Source organism: Vulpes vulpes, chromosome 4, assembly GCF_048418805.1.
Source record: "Vulpes vulpes isolate BD-2025 chromosome 4, VulVul3, whole genome shotgun sequence".
In the NCBI taxonomy this organism is placed as follows: Eukaryota; Metazoa; Chordata; class Mammalia; order Carnivora; family Canidae; genus Vulpes; species Vulpes vulpes.
Window position 1 is genome coordinate 69,163,718 of NC_132783.1, and position 16,493 is coordinate 69,180,210.

A 16,493-nucleotide genomic window follows, 5' to 3' on the forward strand; every position below is an offset into this window, starting at 1 on the left:
AATAAATAAATAGAGCCTTTAAAAAATATATTAAAAAACAAAAACAAAAACAAAAAACTTTGAGGTAGGGCAGCCCGGGTGGCTCAGCGCTTTAGTGCTGCCTTCAGTCCAGGGTGGGATCCTGGAGACCCGGGATTGAGTCCCATGTCGGGCTCCCTGCATGGAGCCTGCTTCTCCCTCTGCCTGTGTCTCTGCCTCTGTGTGTGTGTGTGTGTCTTTCATGAATAAATAAATAAAATCTTTAAAAACAAAAACAACTTTTAGGTATTGGGACACCCGGGTGGCTCAGTTAAATGTCCACCTCCTGATTTCGGCTCAGGTCATGATCTCTGGGTCCTGGAATTGAGCCCCGCATTGGGAGCCTCCTTCTCCTTCTGCCCCTCCTCCTAGCGCCTGCTTGTGCGTGTGCTCTCTTTGTCTCTCAAACAAAATCTTTAAAAAACCCCCACAAAACTCTAAGGTATCATGGGATATATATATTCATTAATTACTACAAAGCAGTGAGTGGATCTGTGTGTGTGTGTGTTTCAACAATAGATAATCTAGACTAGATAAAGAAAACTTTATGTGCATACTAAATTCAGGCCATGTGCTACTATTTTATTTTAATGAAAAGTAGAATATGTTACAATACTATAACTATTACTTGTGCTCTGAAGATCATGCTTGGGAGTCCTTACTAGATTTGTTACTTTATTTTACAGAATTTTTTTGGCAAAGATGGCTCATTCCTTGGTTTTGACATCAAATATATATGGTTGTGTTGGGGGAATAGCTACCTAAGTGTAGCATTTTGTATCTAATATGGAGACTCTGAGTATAATACAACATTTAAACCTCTCTTATTTAAATAATTTGAAACAGTATCACAAAACTCAAGATTCTCCAGCCAGGCACAACCATCAAAACAAAACTACAGGAGCAAACAGAAGTCATTTATATTTTAGATAATCTGTTATTTCATTTTCTTCTCATTGCAATTTTGTTTTTTAGCTGGTCCAGTTCAGATGGCAAGGATGATCCAATTGAAGTATCTAAAGACAGTATATTTGTGAAAATCTTACAGAAACTTTTAAAAGATGGTAAGTGGTTTGTTAATATTGGAAATTGTATCATCGCTCCTCAGTTTTAGAAATCTGAGTATAATGGGTATTGGCTAAGGTGTCAGTGCTAGGGCAGTTTAAACAGTATCATACTCAGAGAAATTTTTTTAAAATGAAGGAAGGGGTTTTTCCTTTCCTCTCCCAGCTGAGGGAGCATGTGTGAAGGTGAAGTCTCCATCCACATAGGTCCCGGGGGACTCCAGTGGGCAAAGTCTCCATGTTGATTCAAGATGGACAAGGAATGGATTCAGATACTGGTTGTGACACCAAAAATCTGTATGATAGAAGTAACCATTTTCTTTTAATTTTTCAGTTAACTCTTGTGAAGATAGAAAACTTGAGATATAAATGAGAAATAACTTTTTGTTATATAACTGACCATACTGTGCTTAAGTACAAATTATAAAATGCTTTTATAAATCCATTTTGGACATTAACACTCTAAAATTCATTTTAGGAACAAAATAAAAAGAAACAAGGGAATATGTTTTGTATATGTTTTTTACCGAAAATAGTGAGCAAAACTCCATTTGCTGATTGAGACACAAGTTAAAGGAGCTATTCTAAGGGGGAATACGAAGTAGAGGATACAGTTGACCCTTGAACAATGTGTGGTTGAGGGGTACTGACCCCCAGCACAGTTGAAAATCCACATAAAATTTTTACTCCCTAAAAACTTCACTACTGTTAGCCTGCTATTGACCAGAAACCTTACCAATAACATAAACAGTTAACACATAACTTTGCATGTGTATTATATACTATATTCTTACAATAAAAGAAGCTAGAGAAGAGAAATTGCTATTGAGAAAATAATAAGAAGAATACATTTACAGTACTGTACCGAATCCAAAAAATTTGGAGCTAAGTGGACCCATGCACTTCAAACCTGTGCTGTTCAAAGATCAACTGTAGTTACCTTCACCTTTTTTCATATTACTGAGAACTTAACATATGGAGAGTGTTAGAGATGAGCAGTTTTGCACATTTTATACACGTGTGGCTCCTGTTATATCATGTTCTATCAAAATGTGTCATACTAAATTCAGGCCATGTACAAAATAAGGCTTAGAGTTTACCAGTCTTTGCATAAAGATAAGGACATTCTTTTGGACCACATGGGAAAAATATACAGTGATAAGTTATTGTAAATTCAGTCCTCCTAAATGGATGGGACTTTAATCCATCATAGTGACATTTACACACATTTGAAAGTTTTCTATACATATATATATGCAAGAGACATTTTTTAATATACATAAAACATGGCAAACTGAGTCCCTGGTATGTAGTAGTCACTCAACAGACACTTGTCCTTTGAATGCCTACGAGTATTTTGTAGATTCAAAGCCCCAGCTCCTCTGTAGTGGATTGTATTCTGCCATCTTGTATTTTAGAATTGCTGGCTTACCCTGGAAAGTAAAAGGGGGTTCTTGGAAAGGTAGTGTGAAACCAACCATACCACCCCATATTCGGAGGTGAAACAAAAGCAAACTCTCAACCATTTGTGTGTCAGAAGCTTTTGTTTTACAGCCCATCAGTGGTGGTCTCCTTGCATTCATTGCTTTTCAGATTTTTAGTCGCTTTTTATAAGTGATCCAGTGAAAATACAGTTCTATGACTAGACAACTTGGAACTTGCCTAGAATTGATATGGATTTTATTTTATTTTATTTTATTTTATTTTATTATTATTTTTTAAAGATTTATTTTTATTTATTTATTTATGATAGAGAGAGAGAGAGAGAGAGAGAGAGGGAGGCAGAGACACAGGCAGAGGGAGAAGCAGGTTCCATGCCGGGAGCCCGAGGCGGGACTCGATCCCGGGACTCCAGGATCGCGCCCTGGGCCAAAGGCAGGCGCGAAACCACTGAGCCACCCAGGGATCCCCGATATGGATTTTATTTATGAAAAAGGAATGCTTGATCATCCTACATGACAGATTTAATAGTGCATTTATTTTCAAAGACAAGCAGATAACACAAAGGTTTATCAAGCCTTTTCATTGTTACAAAATAAATAAAAATTAAAAGTGAATTAAGAGATATAGCAAAAGAACCTGACTTTTGCTTGAAAGTATTTGAAATACTTGAAATTCAGAAACAGCTAAAACACCTGTAAGACTTTTTTTCTGTATTTGAAAATGAAGAAATAACTGGATATAGTTGATTTCTCTGTGCTGTTGGAGAGATTTTCCAGTTGGGCCTAATAGATTATTAGAAAGCATTTGGACTCAAATCCAATGTTTTTCATGAAGCTTGTTCTCATAAAAGTGCCACAGAATTGAGTTATTGCTCAGGTAAGTGTTTAGTGCCTTTTAAAGGTGACTTTGCTCTTTTTGTTATTCTTAGATTATAAATCATAGATGGGCAGCAGGAATGGAAAGTTGTGGTTTTATAGAAAGAATTACTGAATTGTGACCAAAGGACAAAAAAAAGTAGAAACTATTATGTAAATAAATACATATACACAAATGAAAGATATATATATTTATTATAACAAGAAGGTAGGGACATCTGTTTTTGGAAAATTTTTAATAGTACTGTAGAATAATACTATATACAGTAGTAAGTGTTTTTAAAGGACAGATCCTGAAGGTAGAGAGATAAATAGCCTCAAATTTCATAGGCTTTGACAGCCAGCAATTAACTTCAGCTTGTGGAATGTATTCATCCAACAGATATGTTTAACTTACCCACATGGAATTTTTTGGTTTGTTTTTATATATTATTGAAGTACATTATACACACAAAATGCACAATCTTTGTTGAAAGTATTTTAATTGTAGTAAATGATCTATAAATATTTTGGATTTAGCCTCATAACATTTATTAACCCAGATTTTTATTATATAACAAGTACAAAAAATGGTGCTAGGCACTTTGATGGTATTAAAAAAAAAAAAACTCCGTATTTGATTTTGAGAACTTAATGCTAATGTGATGTTATATTGTCTTATTGAAATTTTTTCTAGTTTTCTTTATCAAGTGAGAAAATTTTACGTGCCTCTTTGTGACTACACAAATCCTGATTCCAGCAGTTCCATTTAATCAATGTTCATTGGCTTTCGAGCTTTATAGATTCTTCTTCTCCTGTCTCATTTCAGACTGTATTTTGAGACATTATAGCTAGCTTTCATGGTATTATCTCTGCTAAATTATTTCTCTCTATATATAATTGGGTATATATTTAATATATATAATTCTTGAAATACTTGAATATATAATTGTTTGAAATACTTGTTTTCAGGTGATTATTAGTTGAAAACCTCCATTCTGAAGAAATGACTTAAGCTATAGAGAAAAATGAAAATATTTCAGATCTTATTTAAAAGACTTTAATCGGATTGGCTGTTTTGACCACTAGGTGGAAAAATACTCAAGCACCCTCCTCTAAGTAAACAATGTCCTGTCGTTAGACCTGCAAGTGTGTTTGACAGTGGAAGGAATTTAGAACAGTATTTCCCAATAGTGGAGTGAGATTATATTTTAAATAGAAGCACAGATGTTGTTATCATTAATCATCTTAATTCATTTGAGAGTTTTATGAAAATAAAAAAGGACTGTGTGTTTGTGTTTATAGGTATTCAGCTCAGTGAATACTTGCCAGAGGTGAAGGACCTCCTACAAGCAGACCAGCTTGGAAGCTTAAAGTCCAATCCTTACTTTGAGTTTGTTTTGAAAGCAAACTATGAATATTATGTTCTGGGACAAATGTAACTTTTTCTAATAACAGTCACTGTTCCTGGAAATGTATATAATATAAGCCTATCTTTATAAAAATCTTAGGTCTTAAACATCTAAAAATTTGTACAGTTTTATAACGTGTTGCTGAATTTTGTATACTATATTTTAAAGCTGCTACAAAACAGCTGTGTGACTAGTTTTGGTTTTTTGTTATAATTTCTCTTACCCTTTTTCCATCTGAAATTCATCACTTGTGATTTCCATGCTTTCTACCCTTTCTTTCTCTCTGTCAGGGGTTCTGGAGTTCTTACTCTGGTTCTGGCTACTTGTATGCACAGAGCATTTCTAGGCCTCATTTCTGTAACTCTAAACATGAACAAGCTTGCACTGTCTCTGAAATTGCTGTGACTTTAGATGGTATATCCTGAAGAGAATCTGGAGTATGTGATGTCTGTTTTGGTTAGGGCTAGTGGGAAAGATGTAGTAAGCGAGATGTGAGATATGCTAACTTGCTGTAGGACTAGAAGACGAAACAAGTGCCAAAATTCATGTGAGCTTGAGAACTGATTAATTCACTGGGAGGATATTAAATATTTCTACATGAATAATAGAGTATTAGAGTAGTGAATAAGACCCTTCAGTGTTTTCTAACCTATCTGTAAGTTACCGTAAGTATACAGTATTAATGTTAGCTACAGTCTTCCAGTGTCGGGAATTCAGTTAACTTCATATATTTTCAAAGTGTTTTACAATGAATTCCAGCTTTACCACAGTCTGACTAATGTAAAGCATGTGTTATGCTAGAAGCCATTATAAGTTTTCTTAAAATGGCATCTGATTTAATGAAAAGTGGTGGTTCTCAAAGCTTCATTGTTCTGACCAATGTCATCACTCAGTTTTTATCAGCTTCAAATAAAGACCAGAGATTGGACAGGGAGTTGCTGGCATATTCAGACTTTGGCCCAGTTGAATGCTCACTAAACAACTTGCTCCAACAGCTGAAAAGGTCAGAAGTTAAATATGGTGAAGAGAGTCCTGTTCCTGGTTTCATAAAGTACAACCATCATGCCCTCTTCTCCTCTAGGCTTCAAATCCAGCCTTTGAACATGGTGGCAAAAACAGGTTAATGGAGCTCATTACATTAATAATGAAAGGAAAGACACTAGCAACCTTGTCTTTTTCTGTTTGCAGCTTGTGCGTTGGACAGCATCAGGGCCCAGGTTAGGAACTTACTGATGGATGCTAAGGGAAGTTAGGAAGAACTTGTCAAATGGTAGCTAAGAAATTGTTAAATTATTAATGTTATAGGACAAGGCTTTGGTTCTACATAGACATTAACAATTTTTGCCTGTATGATCCCTTTAGGTAATAATGTGCTCTTGAGGATACAGGATTGTGCCCTCTTCAACATACTGCCACAAATCTGATATCCCTAGTGTGACAGGAAAGCCAGTCTGACAATGACCCTGGCCCCATTGATGGCATGATGTGGCACTACTGCTGTCACAGTATAATGCATAGTCTTAATTTGAGGGAGAGAAAGGCTCACTCTTCTAACTCTATCTTGTAGTCAGCCTAGCACCAAAATAGTTGGGTTTTTAAAAATTAGTAATAGTAAAATTAAGGCTTTAAGATTTTAAATAATTTTTCTAAATTTTAAAAAATTTGTTTCACAACAGTCTTTAGCAAAGAATTGATTTTATATAAATTGAGTAATTGATAAAGACATTATAAAAGTGAGCATGTTCTCTAAGGAAAGAGAAATTTTACTGACGTGGGAAAGGTTTTTTTTTTTTTTCACTCACATTGTGCTGTTCTGAAAGTCACAGCTTGCAGCCTGATTAAATGAAACAATAACATGTTTTTTAAAGTGAGCAGCCAGCTTTGTGTGCTGAATGTTTTAAGAATTTGTGAATGTGTCAAGGATGAAGGCAGAACCAGAGATATACATAAGGGACTTGCTGAAACTCCAGTGAAGGAAAAAGCTATTGATACCCTCTATTGTAGGAATTTCATTTTTGAAGAAAATTTCAAAACTGGATTGTTTGTTTTACTTTGAGGTCTGAACCAGAGTCCTGAAGTGTTATCACCCACCAGGCACATTAGGCCTGCAGGTAAATGGTACAGCGCATTTCTCCTTTGAGGTGGATTTCTTTCTCTAGAAACAGGAACAGAAGGAAAGCCACACTATAATGCCATCAGACTCACTTCTTATTCTGTTGTAATCCAGCACACTTGTACATTTTGAGGCTGAGGAACTACAAAAATATTAATGTAGCCCCACCTGCTTATTCCTGGACCTTTTACTTGGAGAACGCCTGAAGAGAAAATAGTTTTACTATTTCTACATAAAATCTACTCATTAATACCAAAATATTAAAAATTTTGTGTAATTCTAAAAATTTTTTAAAGATTTTTATTTATTTGTCAGTATGAGGTGGGGAGGCAGAGGGAGCAGCAGACTCCCCGCAGAGCAGGGAGCCCAGTGCTAGGCTTGATCCCAGAATCCTGAGATCATGTCCTGAGCTGAAAGCAGACACAGTCCATTGAGCCACTCAGGCACCTTTAATTAATTCTAAAATTAAAAAAAAAACAAACCTGTAGAAATGTATAACGTATTTTTTTCTAAGTATATGGAAGAAGATAAACCCCTGTAATCCCACCAGCTAGAAATAGCTTCAGTTACAGGTTTGAAATGTATATGAGGGACACCTAGCTGGTTCAGTCAGAAGAGCATGCGACTCTTGATCTCAGGATCATGAGTTCGAGCCCCATATTGGATATAGAGATTACTTAAAACTTTTAAAAAGTGAAATGTATCTTAGACTGGGACTGTGCATACTGTGTGTTCTATAACCTAATGTGTATTGTGAGCAACTCCATGTAGCCTTAATCCAGTGTTCCCCAGTCTTTTTCCCATTGTCATTCCTGAGGAGTTTTTAGACCCATTTTGCCCTAATCAGTCCACACACACCCCACCCCTGTGAAAGTTTAATACTGCAGATTAACTATATTTTTTATGTGCTGTGCCTCTGGAGGGCACAGATCATTGTAATATCTAATTTAAAATTTTTTCACACCCCCAAGAAACAATTCTCCTCCCTTTAAGAAACCACATCTTAATTAATTAAATTAAATAACCACATCATGAGAGACACAGAAAGAGAAGTAGCGACACAGGCAGAGGGAGAAGCAGGCTCCATGCAGGGAACCCGGCATGGGACTCGATCCCAGGTCTCCAGGATCAGGCTCTGGGCTGAAGGCGGCACTAAACCACTGAGCCACCCGGGCTGCCCAACATCCAGTTTGTTAATGACCACATGACACTTTACCACATGGCTATGCCATGCTTTATTTAATAGTTCTCTGCCTCCTTAATGATCTTACACTTGAGAATAAATGGTTTGGGTTGGTTTTTTTGTTTTTTTGTTTTTTGGTTTTTTTTTACTTTATTTTTGCCACTTTAGGTAATACTTAAAATAGTAAGTCTTTGTACAAAAATCTGTGTGCACTCCAAATTCCTGTGAAATTACATGACTCTTGTTGAGTTTTTGATGTTGACACGTGTTTAGCGAACAGTTCTAGTCATATTGAATGTCCTTTGCTCCCCTCTTGTACCATCTCACCCCCCTCCCCTCCTCCAAACGCTCAGAAGAAAGATACTGTACTATTTGAGTGTCCGTGTTCTAGGCACTTCATTCTAATCTTCAAGTCAGTGTTCAGGAGTAGGTAGTGTCCTCAGTTGAGAATATGGAGTCTTTCTTGAGGTAAGCTGCCAAGGTCATGTAGCCAGAGTGGAGGGGAGTACACCCAGAAATAATGCACTGCAAAGTGCAGGCTTGTAACACACGATGCCAGATACTGGGGTGGGGGTGGGAGCTGATGTTTCCAGTGGAATCCTAGGCCGGTAGAGATGGCCAGGTCAGAAGTCCTGACTTCACTGTAGGACGTCTTGGCCCCTCGGAAAAGGTTGCTTAAGGATCTCTTATGTTTCCAGAACCAAACCAAGTGTTGGGGAGTATTTAAGAAAGGTGGAAAGCAGTTCCCACCCCGCCCTGACTGCTAGTGGGAGGGAGGGTCGTCCAAGCCTCAGCTGTGGGACTTGGGAATGTGGTCTAACTCACTGAGCCTTAAATTTTTTTAAATTTTTAAATTTTAAATTTTTAAAACTGACTCACCTGTCTACCTCAGAATAGTTAAAAGCATATATGCTTATATATATATATATTTTTTTTATTATATATGCATATAAATGCCTATATGTGGATTCATATTTGAATCGATAGGAAAGGACAGAAGGCTTAGGCCCAGCGAGGGTGAGCATACAGGTTTGTGAGGAGCTCAGAGGACAGGGCTGAGGATGAGGGAGCTGTGAGCACGCAAGGGCCCTGTCAGAGTGTCCAGAGCCGGGTTGCACCTGAAAACTTAGAAGCAGGCGCTGTCAGGCACGCCCTACGTGGCTGAGCTCGACTTAGTTCTCAAAAGGGTATGCAGGCAGTTACCCGCTTATCAGGCGAGAGCAGGGCACTGGTGTGTTTCCCCCCAAGTGTACATGTATGGAGACCGTTTTTCCACTCGCTGGTGAAGTTGTTCCCTAGGCCAATGAGAATTCAACAAGACCAGAATGGTACTGGGTGGCTCTGTAGTGCCCGGGCAGAGACTATTTAAACAGCTCTAACCGTGGGCAGAGAGCAGATGTCTGGCTGGGTGTTCTCAGGGCCGCTCCCCCAGGTTTGCTGAACCAGGAGCCTCTTCCTTGGGAGTGTTTTTTTTTTCTTTCTTTCTTTCTTTCTTTTTAAAAAGATTTTATTTATCTGTTCGTGAGAGACGCAGAGAGGTAGGCAGAGGGAGAAGCAGGCTCCCCACAGGGAGCTGGATGGGGGACTCCATCCCTGGACCCCGGGCCCCGAGCTGAAGGCAGACCCTTAACCACTGAGCCATCCAGGCATCCCGGAAGTGTTTTGTTCATCGCTTTGTGTGTTTGAAACTGCTGGACTCTGGGCTTAGGAAAGCTTGCTGTAGGAGAGAGGACTGCACTGAGCAAGAGTTTGGGAAAATATTGACAACCCCATTCCCCTTTAAAATACCAAATTTCTAGCTATTCTTCTTACTTTCGGGCCAAAATTTAAGCTTTCCTCTTCTATTGTATCTACAGCCCATTTGCCAGTTAATTTTTTTCTACTGAAAGCAGGACATGAGGTATTAAAAATGAAATATAGTTCTGTCACTCTCTAAAATAATTGAAAATGTTGAATATGAATCCACAGTAGCTTTTGACACACCCCTTATACTCATCACATAGGCCCCATACTAATCAAACTATTTTTTAATTGATGTTGATGGTTTTAGGAAGAGCTGCCATGAGGTGGGCTACAGAGGAGGGTTACATGTGCTCTTGTGTCCCTCCTCCAGAGAATCCACACCTGTCCCAGTTGCTGAGCTCCACCACCAAATGTGAATTGCAACTATTCTGGGAACAGTTAAGCACGTCAGAAAAATGAATGATTCCATTCTCACTGATGTACCCCCTCAAAGCATGTCACTGAGTTCATCACAGAAAATTGTTTCTCCTTATGCCTTCTGCAGCAGCCTTAGGACTGTGCTGGTTCCCCCACCCCTGCCAAAAAAAAAAAAAAAAAATGTGAGCCAGGCACCAACTGGATAACCTCCTCTGACCCTCACTCCACCTTACCATAAGTAGATCCAAATCCTTCTAGAAAATTTGAAAGGCATATCCCCATATATCAGTGATATAAATAGAACCGCTTCAGCCAGTCTCTGGTGGATGGTGACTCTCCAAGGTGGACTGGGAAGTGGCCTGGCCTTGGCAAGGCATCATCCTCTAAATATAAAGAGTTTGTTCAGCCTTTACAGAAGGAAAAATTGCTACCCATCCTAGAGTGCAATGTCCTTGTCCTCTTTACTGGGAGGAAAGGTCGAGCAAGGCTTCATTTAGTAAGGGCGCTTCACCCGTTCCACCCCCAGGTTGTGGGGTGTGACCCTTGCCTTGAAGCCCCAGGACGGGGACACTCTTACCCCACCGAGGAGGTGGGGACTTGGGGACTCAGTTCGGCCCACTCAACCTGGGGCAGGTCCGTCCAGGAGAAAGAGAACACTCCCCAAATTCACTCTATGAGCCCTCCCCCCCCCCCCCCCCCCCCCCCGCCGTGTGCGCTGCGCGTCCCCGAGGCGAACAGCTCCCGGGCGCCCTGGCTGTGTGCCTGGCGCTGCCAGAGCCGCCGACCCGGCCTGTCCCCGGGAGCCCTACGCTTCCTCCTCCTCCCCGCCTCTCCGGCCTCCCGCCGCCAGTTGTCCGGCCCGCGACAGCTGCGCGCCCTCCCGCCGCCGGCGGCCCTCTCCGCGGCGGGGGCGGGGGCCGACTGGGGTCAGCGCTCTGAACCGGGAGCTCAGGGGTGGGGAGGGAGAGTGAAGCCGACTGGCGGGGAGCGGGGTCTCCTTCCTGGCCTTCCTGGGACGCCGGGGCTGCGACCCCCGGCCTTCCCGTCCCACCACTGGCGTGGCTCCCTCCTCCCTGTGGCCGCGCGGGGGGCCTTGGGGGCCTGAGGAAGCCCAGGGAAGGGTTGACATGTGGGAGGCACCCTCCGGAGCGCCCGGTGCGAGCAGAGCGGACGGGGCGGGGAGGCCTGTCGGACAGGTGCAGGCTCCGGGGGCGCAGGCGCACGCACGCACCCACTCAACTGGCGCGCGCGGTGACCCTCGCCCCACCCTGTCCCCTCGGGCGGGCAACTGGGCCGGGTCGGGAGGGGCCGACCGGCCGGGGAGACACTCCATATACGGCCCGGCCCGCGTTACCTGGGCTCGGGCCAGGCCGCTCCTTCTTTGGTCAGCGCAGGGGACCCGGGCGGGGGCCCAGGCCGCGAGCCGGCTGGGGGTGGGGGCTCTAGTGTCCAACACCCAAATATGGCTCGAGAAGGGGAGCGACATTCCTGCGGGGCGGCGCGGGGGGGGCGCCCGCGGGCTATATAAAACCTGAGCGCGAGGACCAGCGGCCACCGCAGCGGACAGCGCCGAGAGAAGCCTCGCTTCCCTCCCGCGGCGACCAGGGCCCGAGCCGGAGAGCAGCAGGTGTAGCCACCCGCCCAGGTAGGGCGGCGGTGGGGGAGGGGCGGGGCGGGCGGGCGAGGTGACGGGGCACCCCCGCGGGGGCCCGGAGAACTCCGGGGTAGAACCCAACCGACCCACTGCTCAACCCGAGGCCTGCTTCCTGCCTCCTGCGTCTCGGTCCTCAGAGACGGCACCACCAGTTTGGGGAAACGTCTCCAAATTTCTCCCCCGCGCCTTTGGGCTCCTCTGCGGGCCTTCAGCGTGTGCCCGGCAGCCTCCGGGCTTTGCGTCAGTCCCCCCGAGGGCAATGCCCTCCCGACGAAGGCCAGAGCCAGAGGGCTGCGGGGCCACAACCTCGGGGGGCCTCAGGAGGAAAGGTGCCGCCCGCCAGGGTGCGGCGGGGCCGCGCCCCCCGTCCCGAGCGCCGAGGCCCCTCCCGCGGGCGCGCCGGTGCTCCTCGGGCCGGGCCTAGCCTGGCAGGTGGGGCGGCCGCGGCGCCGAGAGGCGGGGCGCCGGCGCCAGGGTCCGGCCGCAGGTAGCCGGCCGCGAGGGCGGAGAAATGCCGGCGGCCCCTATGCCGGGGCCCGGGCGGGAGACGGTCTCCGTGAGGTCGAGGTCGCGACGACCCCGTGGCCCTGTCCCGTCGCAGCGCAGCCCTGAGCCCGGGAGCGAGGCCCGGACCGGTCCTTTGGGCGCCCCCGGGCCCGCGGCGCGCGCTCCCGGGCGGGGGTGTCCTTCGGGCCCCGGGCCGGCCGACGCGCATCTCCGCCGCCTCCCTGTCCTCCGCAGAAGCCAGACACCATGTGTGACGAAGACGAGACCACCGCCCTCGTGTGCGACAATGGCTCCGGCCTGGTGAAAGCCGGCTTCGCCGGCGACGACGCCCCTAGGGCCGTGTTCCCGTCCATCGTGGGCCGCCCTCGCCACCAGGTCAGGCGGCGCCCCCGGCGGAGGGAGCCGGGCGGGGTCCGCGTGTGGCCGGGGTCGCCCCGCGCCCCTCGGGGCCGCCGTAACCTTGGCGTGGTGTCCGCGCTCCGCAGGGCGTCATGGTGGGGATGGGTCAGAAAGATTCCTACGTGGGCGACGAGGCCCAGAGCAAGAGAGGCATCCTGACCCTCAAGTACCCCATCGAGCACGGCATCATCACCAACTGGGACGACATGGAGAAGATCTGGCACCACACCTTCTACAACGAGCTGCGCGTGGCCCCCGAGGAGCACCCCACCCTGCTCACCGAGGCGCCCCTCAACCCCAAGGCCAACCGCGAGAAGATGACCCAGATCATGTTCGAGACCTTCAACGTACCCGCCATGTACGTGGCCATCCAGGCGGTGCTGTCGCTCTACGCCTCGGGCCGCACCACCGGTGAGCGCGCGGCCCGCCCCGCCCCGCCCCGCCCCCGCCCCCCGCTCCCCCGCCCCCCCCCCCCGCCGGGCCCGGGCCCGGGCCGCCCGCTCACCGCGCCGTGTCCCCCGCCCCGCCCCGCCCCACGCGCAGGCATCGTGCTCGACTCCGGCGACGGCGTCACCCACAACGTGCCCATCTATGAGGGCTACGCCCTGCCGCACGCCATCATGCGCCTGGACCTGGCCGGCCGCGACCTCACCGACTACCTGATGAAGATCCTCACCGAGCGTGGCTACTCCTTCGTGACCACAGGTGCGCGGCGCTGCGGGCGGGCGGGCCGGGCGGGCGGGCGGGCGGGGCGCCCCGGGGCCGGCGCTGAGGGCTCCTCTCCTGCGCCCGCCCCCCACAGCCGAGCGCGAGATCGTGCGCGACATCAAAGAGAAGCTGTGCTACGTGGCCCTGGACTTCGAGAACGAGATGGCGACGGCCGCCTCCTCGTCCTCCCTGGAGAAGAGCTACGAGCTGCCCGATGGCCAGGTCATCACCATCGGTAACGAGCGCTTCCGCTGCCCGGAGACGCTCTTCCAGCCGTCCTTCATCGGTGAGTCGCGCCCGCCCGCCTGCGCCGGGGCCCCGGGGGCGCGCCCGGCCCGCCCGGCCCGCCCGGCCCGCCCGGCCCATCCGGCCCGCCCGGCCCGGGGCGCCCCCGCCGCTCACGCTGCCCCCTGCGGCCCCCAGGCATGGAGTCGGCGGGCATCCACGAGACCACCTACAACAGCATCATGAAGTGCGACATCGACATCAGGAAGGACCTGTACGCCAACAACGTCATGTCGGGCGGCACCACCATGTACCCCGGGATCGCTGACCGCATGCAGAAGGAGATCACGGCGCTGGCCCCCAGCACCATGAAGATCAAGGTGGGCGGCGGCGCGCGCCCCCTGCCGGCGGCGGGCTCGGGGGCGCGGGCTCGGCCCGGCTGACGCGCTCTCTGCCTTGCAGATCATCGCCCCGCCTGAGCGCAAGTACTCGGTGTGGATCGGCGGCTCCATCCTGGCCTCGCTGTCCACCTTCCAGCAGATGTGGATCACCAAGCAGGAGTACGACGAGGCCGGCCCCTCCATCGTCCACCGCAAATGCTTCTAGACCCCGTGCCACCAACAGCGAGCGAATTCTCCTCAGGACGACAAATCGGCTCAGGTTGCAGGTGGCTGACCTCGAGTCACCGCTGCAGCAACTTTGTCTCTAACAGCTTGAGTTGCTGCCGCCGCAACCCTACACAATGTTTATAACGTGTACATACATTAACTTATTTACCTCATTTTGTTATTTTTAAAACAAAGCCCTGTGGAAGGAAATGGAAAACTTGAAGCATTAAACTCAGCCATTCTGTCTGTTGCGTAAAGTTGTTTGTTGTGTTTATTTGCTGGGGTGGGGCGGCGGGGGGGGCTGGGGGGGACGAGGGAGGAGGAGGCCCCACCCCATCCTCTTGTGTCCATTTCCACAACACTTGGAACGAGTGCTCTCCCTGCAACACCATTACTTAGGTCTTCCCTTGCTCGGGATTTCCCCCTCTGGATCAGATCCATTCCCAAACACTGGCCGCCCCGTCGGGGCCCCGACCTGGCCCTCTGTGGTGGGGTCCGGAGCCTCTCCCTGTGCAGGGCGCTGCAGTGAGCAGCGGGCGGCTCTGGTCCGCCGCAGGCGCCGGGCGCTGTCCACGGTGCTGGCGCCCGGGACCTGCTCCACCTGCGGCGGGGCGGGCACTCCCGTCACAGTATTCCCTACTGAGTCTTGGGATCTAACTGAAGAGTTGTGTTCGGCATTTAATGAACTAGTTTGCGTTTGTAAGTGAAGACAGTCACTTCTCTTCCAGGCTGGGAAGTCCTTTGCTTCATGCCAAAGTGGTATTAAAAAAGTGCCTCTTCCAGTGTGGGCCCGGGGAGGATCCCTGCTCCGAAGTGGAAGGGAGGGGTGAGGAAGGGCCAAGTGAGTACGCAGAAAGGACAGCGCATGCTGGACGCCGACGGGCACCAAGGGCAGCCCAGCAAGGAGGTGTCTGCAGGGAGTGGAGCTGAGACTGGCACTGGCAAAAGAGGGGCGAACTAGGGAGGAGGAACACCACTCCCTCGGTCCCATCACTGGCAATGTGCTAAAAAGGAACAACAAATACCAACAGAGTTGGAATTTCAATGGGAGAGCACAGTATCTACTTTTTTTTAAAAAAAAAAATAGCTTAATGTTTTCTAGTCAAGATACCAAGGACAGTGGCATCTAAATAAAATAGATTCTGACTCAAAAACGGTAATACACTTTTTTGAAAATAACTTTATAAATAGAATTAACAATACGCAGTGTTATATACCACGTAGCCATATGTTTGTTCATTCTCTCTCTTTGTGGCCAACTGAAAAGTTTCTGAAATGTTTGAGGCCTCTCAGGTGGGAATACTGACAAAACCAGATATCAAGAAAATCAGTTATTCAGAATTTAAAATTTTAATAAAAGAAGGATATGATTCCATGTATTATTTCCCCATGAAAGGTGGATAAATGTTAAAAATAGACTACATTCGAGTTTCACGGAGGAATCTAGGTTTTATTGATAATAACAAATATACATGGGCATATCTAAGCAAAGCAAACCCACATACACGCAAACTGAATAATTCATGTAGCCAGCAGCCTGGAAAAATATCAGAATTACATGAATTAGCTAGTTATCATGTTAAGCATTTTTTAAACTAAAACTCTAAATCACTTAATAAAGACTTTGGTAATCTATGTAAGGAGATAACGACCCATTTCTCTTGTGATCAACGAATCATTAAATGATCGTTGTCATTTAGAACTCACAGAAGTTTTCAACACAATCTGGTAGCATTTCTTTGTGCACTACCTTTGACACTGCTTTTCTATTTAAAAAAAAAAGCCTATTGAAAAAAAATATTATTAATTGTGTGGTTTCACTGAGAATGTGCCAAATCTAAAAATTACTTTCCTTTTCTGACACTTCTCTAAAAACAACAACAAAAACCATACATTTTATTAGTGTTCTGCTATCTTTCCTGCTCTCTTCTTTTTAAAAGATTTTATTTATTTATTTGACAGAGAAAGAGAGAGAAAGGGCAAGCAGTGGGAGCATCAAGAGGGAGAGGGAGAAACAGGCTCTCTACTGAGCAGGGAGCCTGATGTGGGGCTCAATCCCAAGACCCTGGGATCATGACCTGAGCCAAAGGCAGACACTTAACGACTGAGCCACCCAGGTGCCCCTCCTGCTTTCTTATTAGGTTA

General features: G+C 46.8%; 2 protein-coding genes across 2 annotated transcripts in view; both read left to right on the forward strand.

The window, feature by feature from the left end:
* NUP133 (nucleoporin 133) overlaps nucleotides 1-4,972 on the forward strand; it is a 55,580-nt gene extending 50,608 nt beyond the window's left edge. Inside the window, exons 25-26 of the mRNA XM_026008666.2 lie at nucleotides 994-1,082; nucleotides 4,685-4,972. Of these exons, the coding sequence (XP_025864451.1) occupies nucleotides 994-1,082; nucleotides 4,685-4,821 (226 nt within the window). The 3' untranslated portion in view covers nucleotides 4,822-4,972. The remainder of the gene's footprint in view (nucleotides 1-993; nucleotides 1,083-4,684) is intronic.
* Nucleotides 4,973-11,459: 6,487 nt separating this feature from the next.
* ACTA1 (actin alpha 1, skeletal muscle) lies at nucleotides 11,460-14,605 on the forward strand. The gene is made up of 7 exons (XM_072756015.1): nucleotides 11,460-11,892; nucleotides 12,643-12,783; nucleotides 12,894-13,218; nucleotides 13,351-13,512; nucleotides 13,610-13,801; nucleotides 13,939-14,120; nucleotides 14,203-14,605. Exons 2-7 carry the CDS (start codon nucleotides 12,655-12,657, stop codon nucleotides 14,344-14,346), a joined length of 1,134 nt encoding a protein of 377 aa, XP_072612116.1. The 5' UTR covers nucleotides 11,460-11,892; nucleotides 12,643-12,654; the 3' UTR covers nucleotides 14,347-14,605.
* The last annotated feature ends 1,888 nt before the right edge of the window (nucleotides 14,606-16,493 follow it).

Bases quoted from the DNA above. Each gene is read 5' to 3' on its own strand.
- ACTA1 (XM_072756015.1), top strand. From the start codon at position 12,655: ATGTGTGACGAAGACGAGACCACCGCCCTCGTGTGCGACAATGGCTCC. The intron at 12,784-12,893 runs GTCAGGCGGCGC...CGCGCTCCGCAG, and splicing joins TGGGCCGCCCTCGCCACCAG to GGCGTCATGGTGGGGATGGG. The intron at 13,513-13,609 runs GTGCGCGGCGCT...CGCCCCCCACAG, and splicing joins CTACTCCTTCGTGACCACAG to CCGAGCGCGAGATCGTGCGC.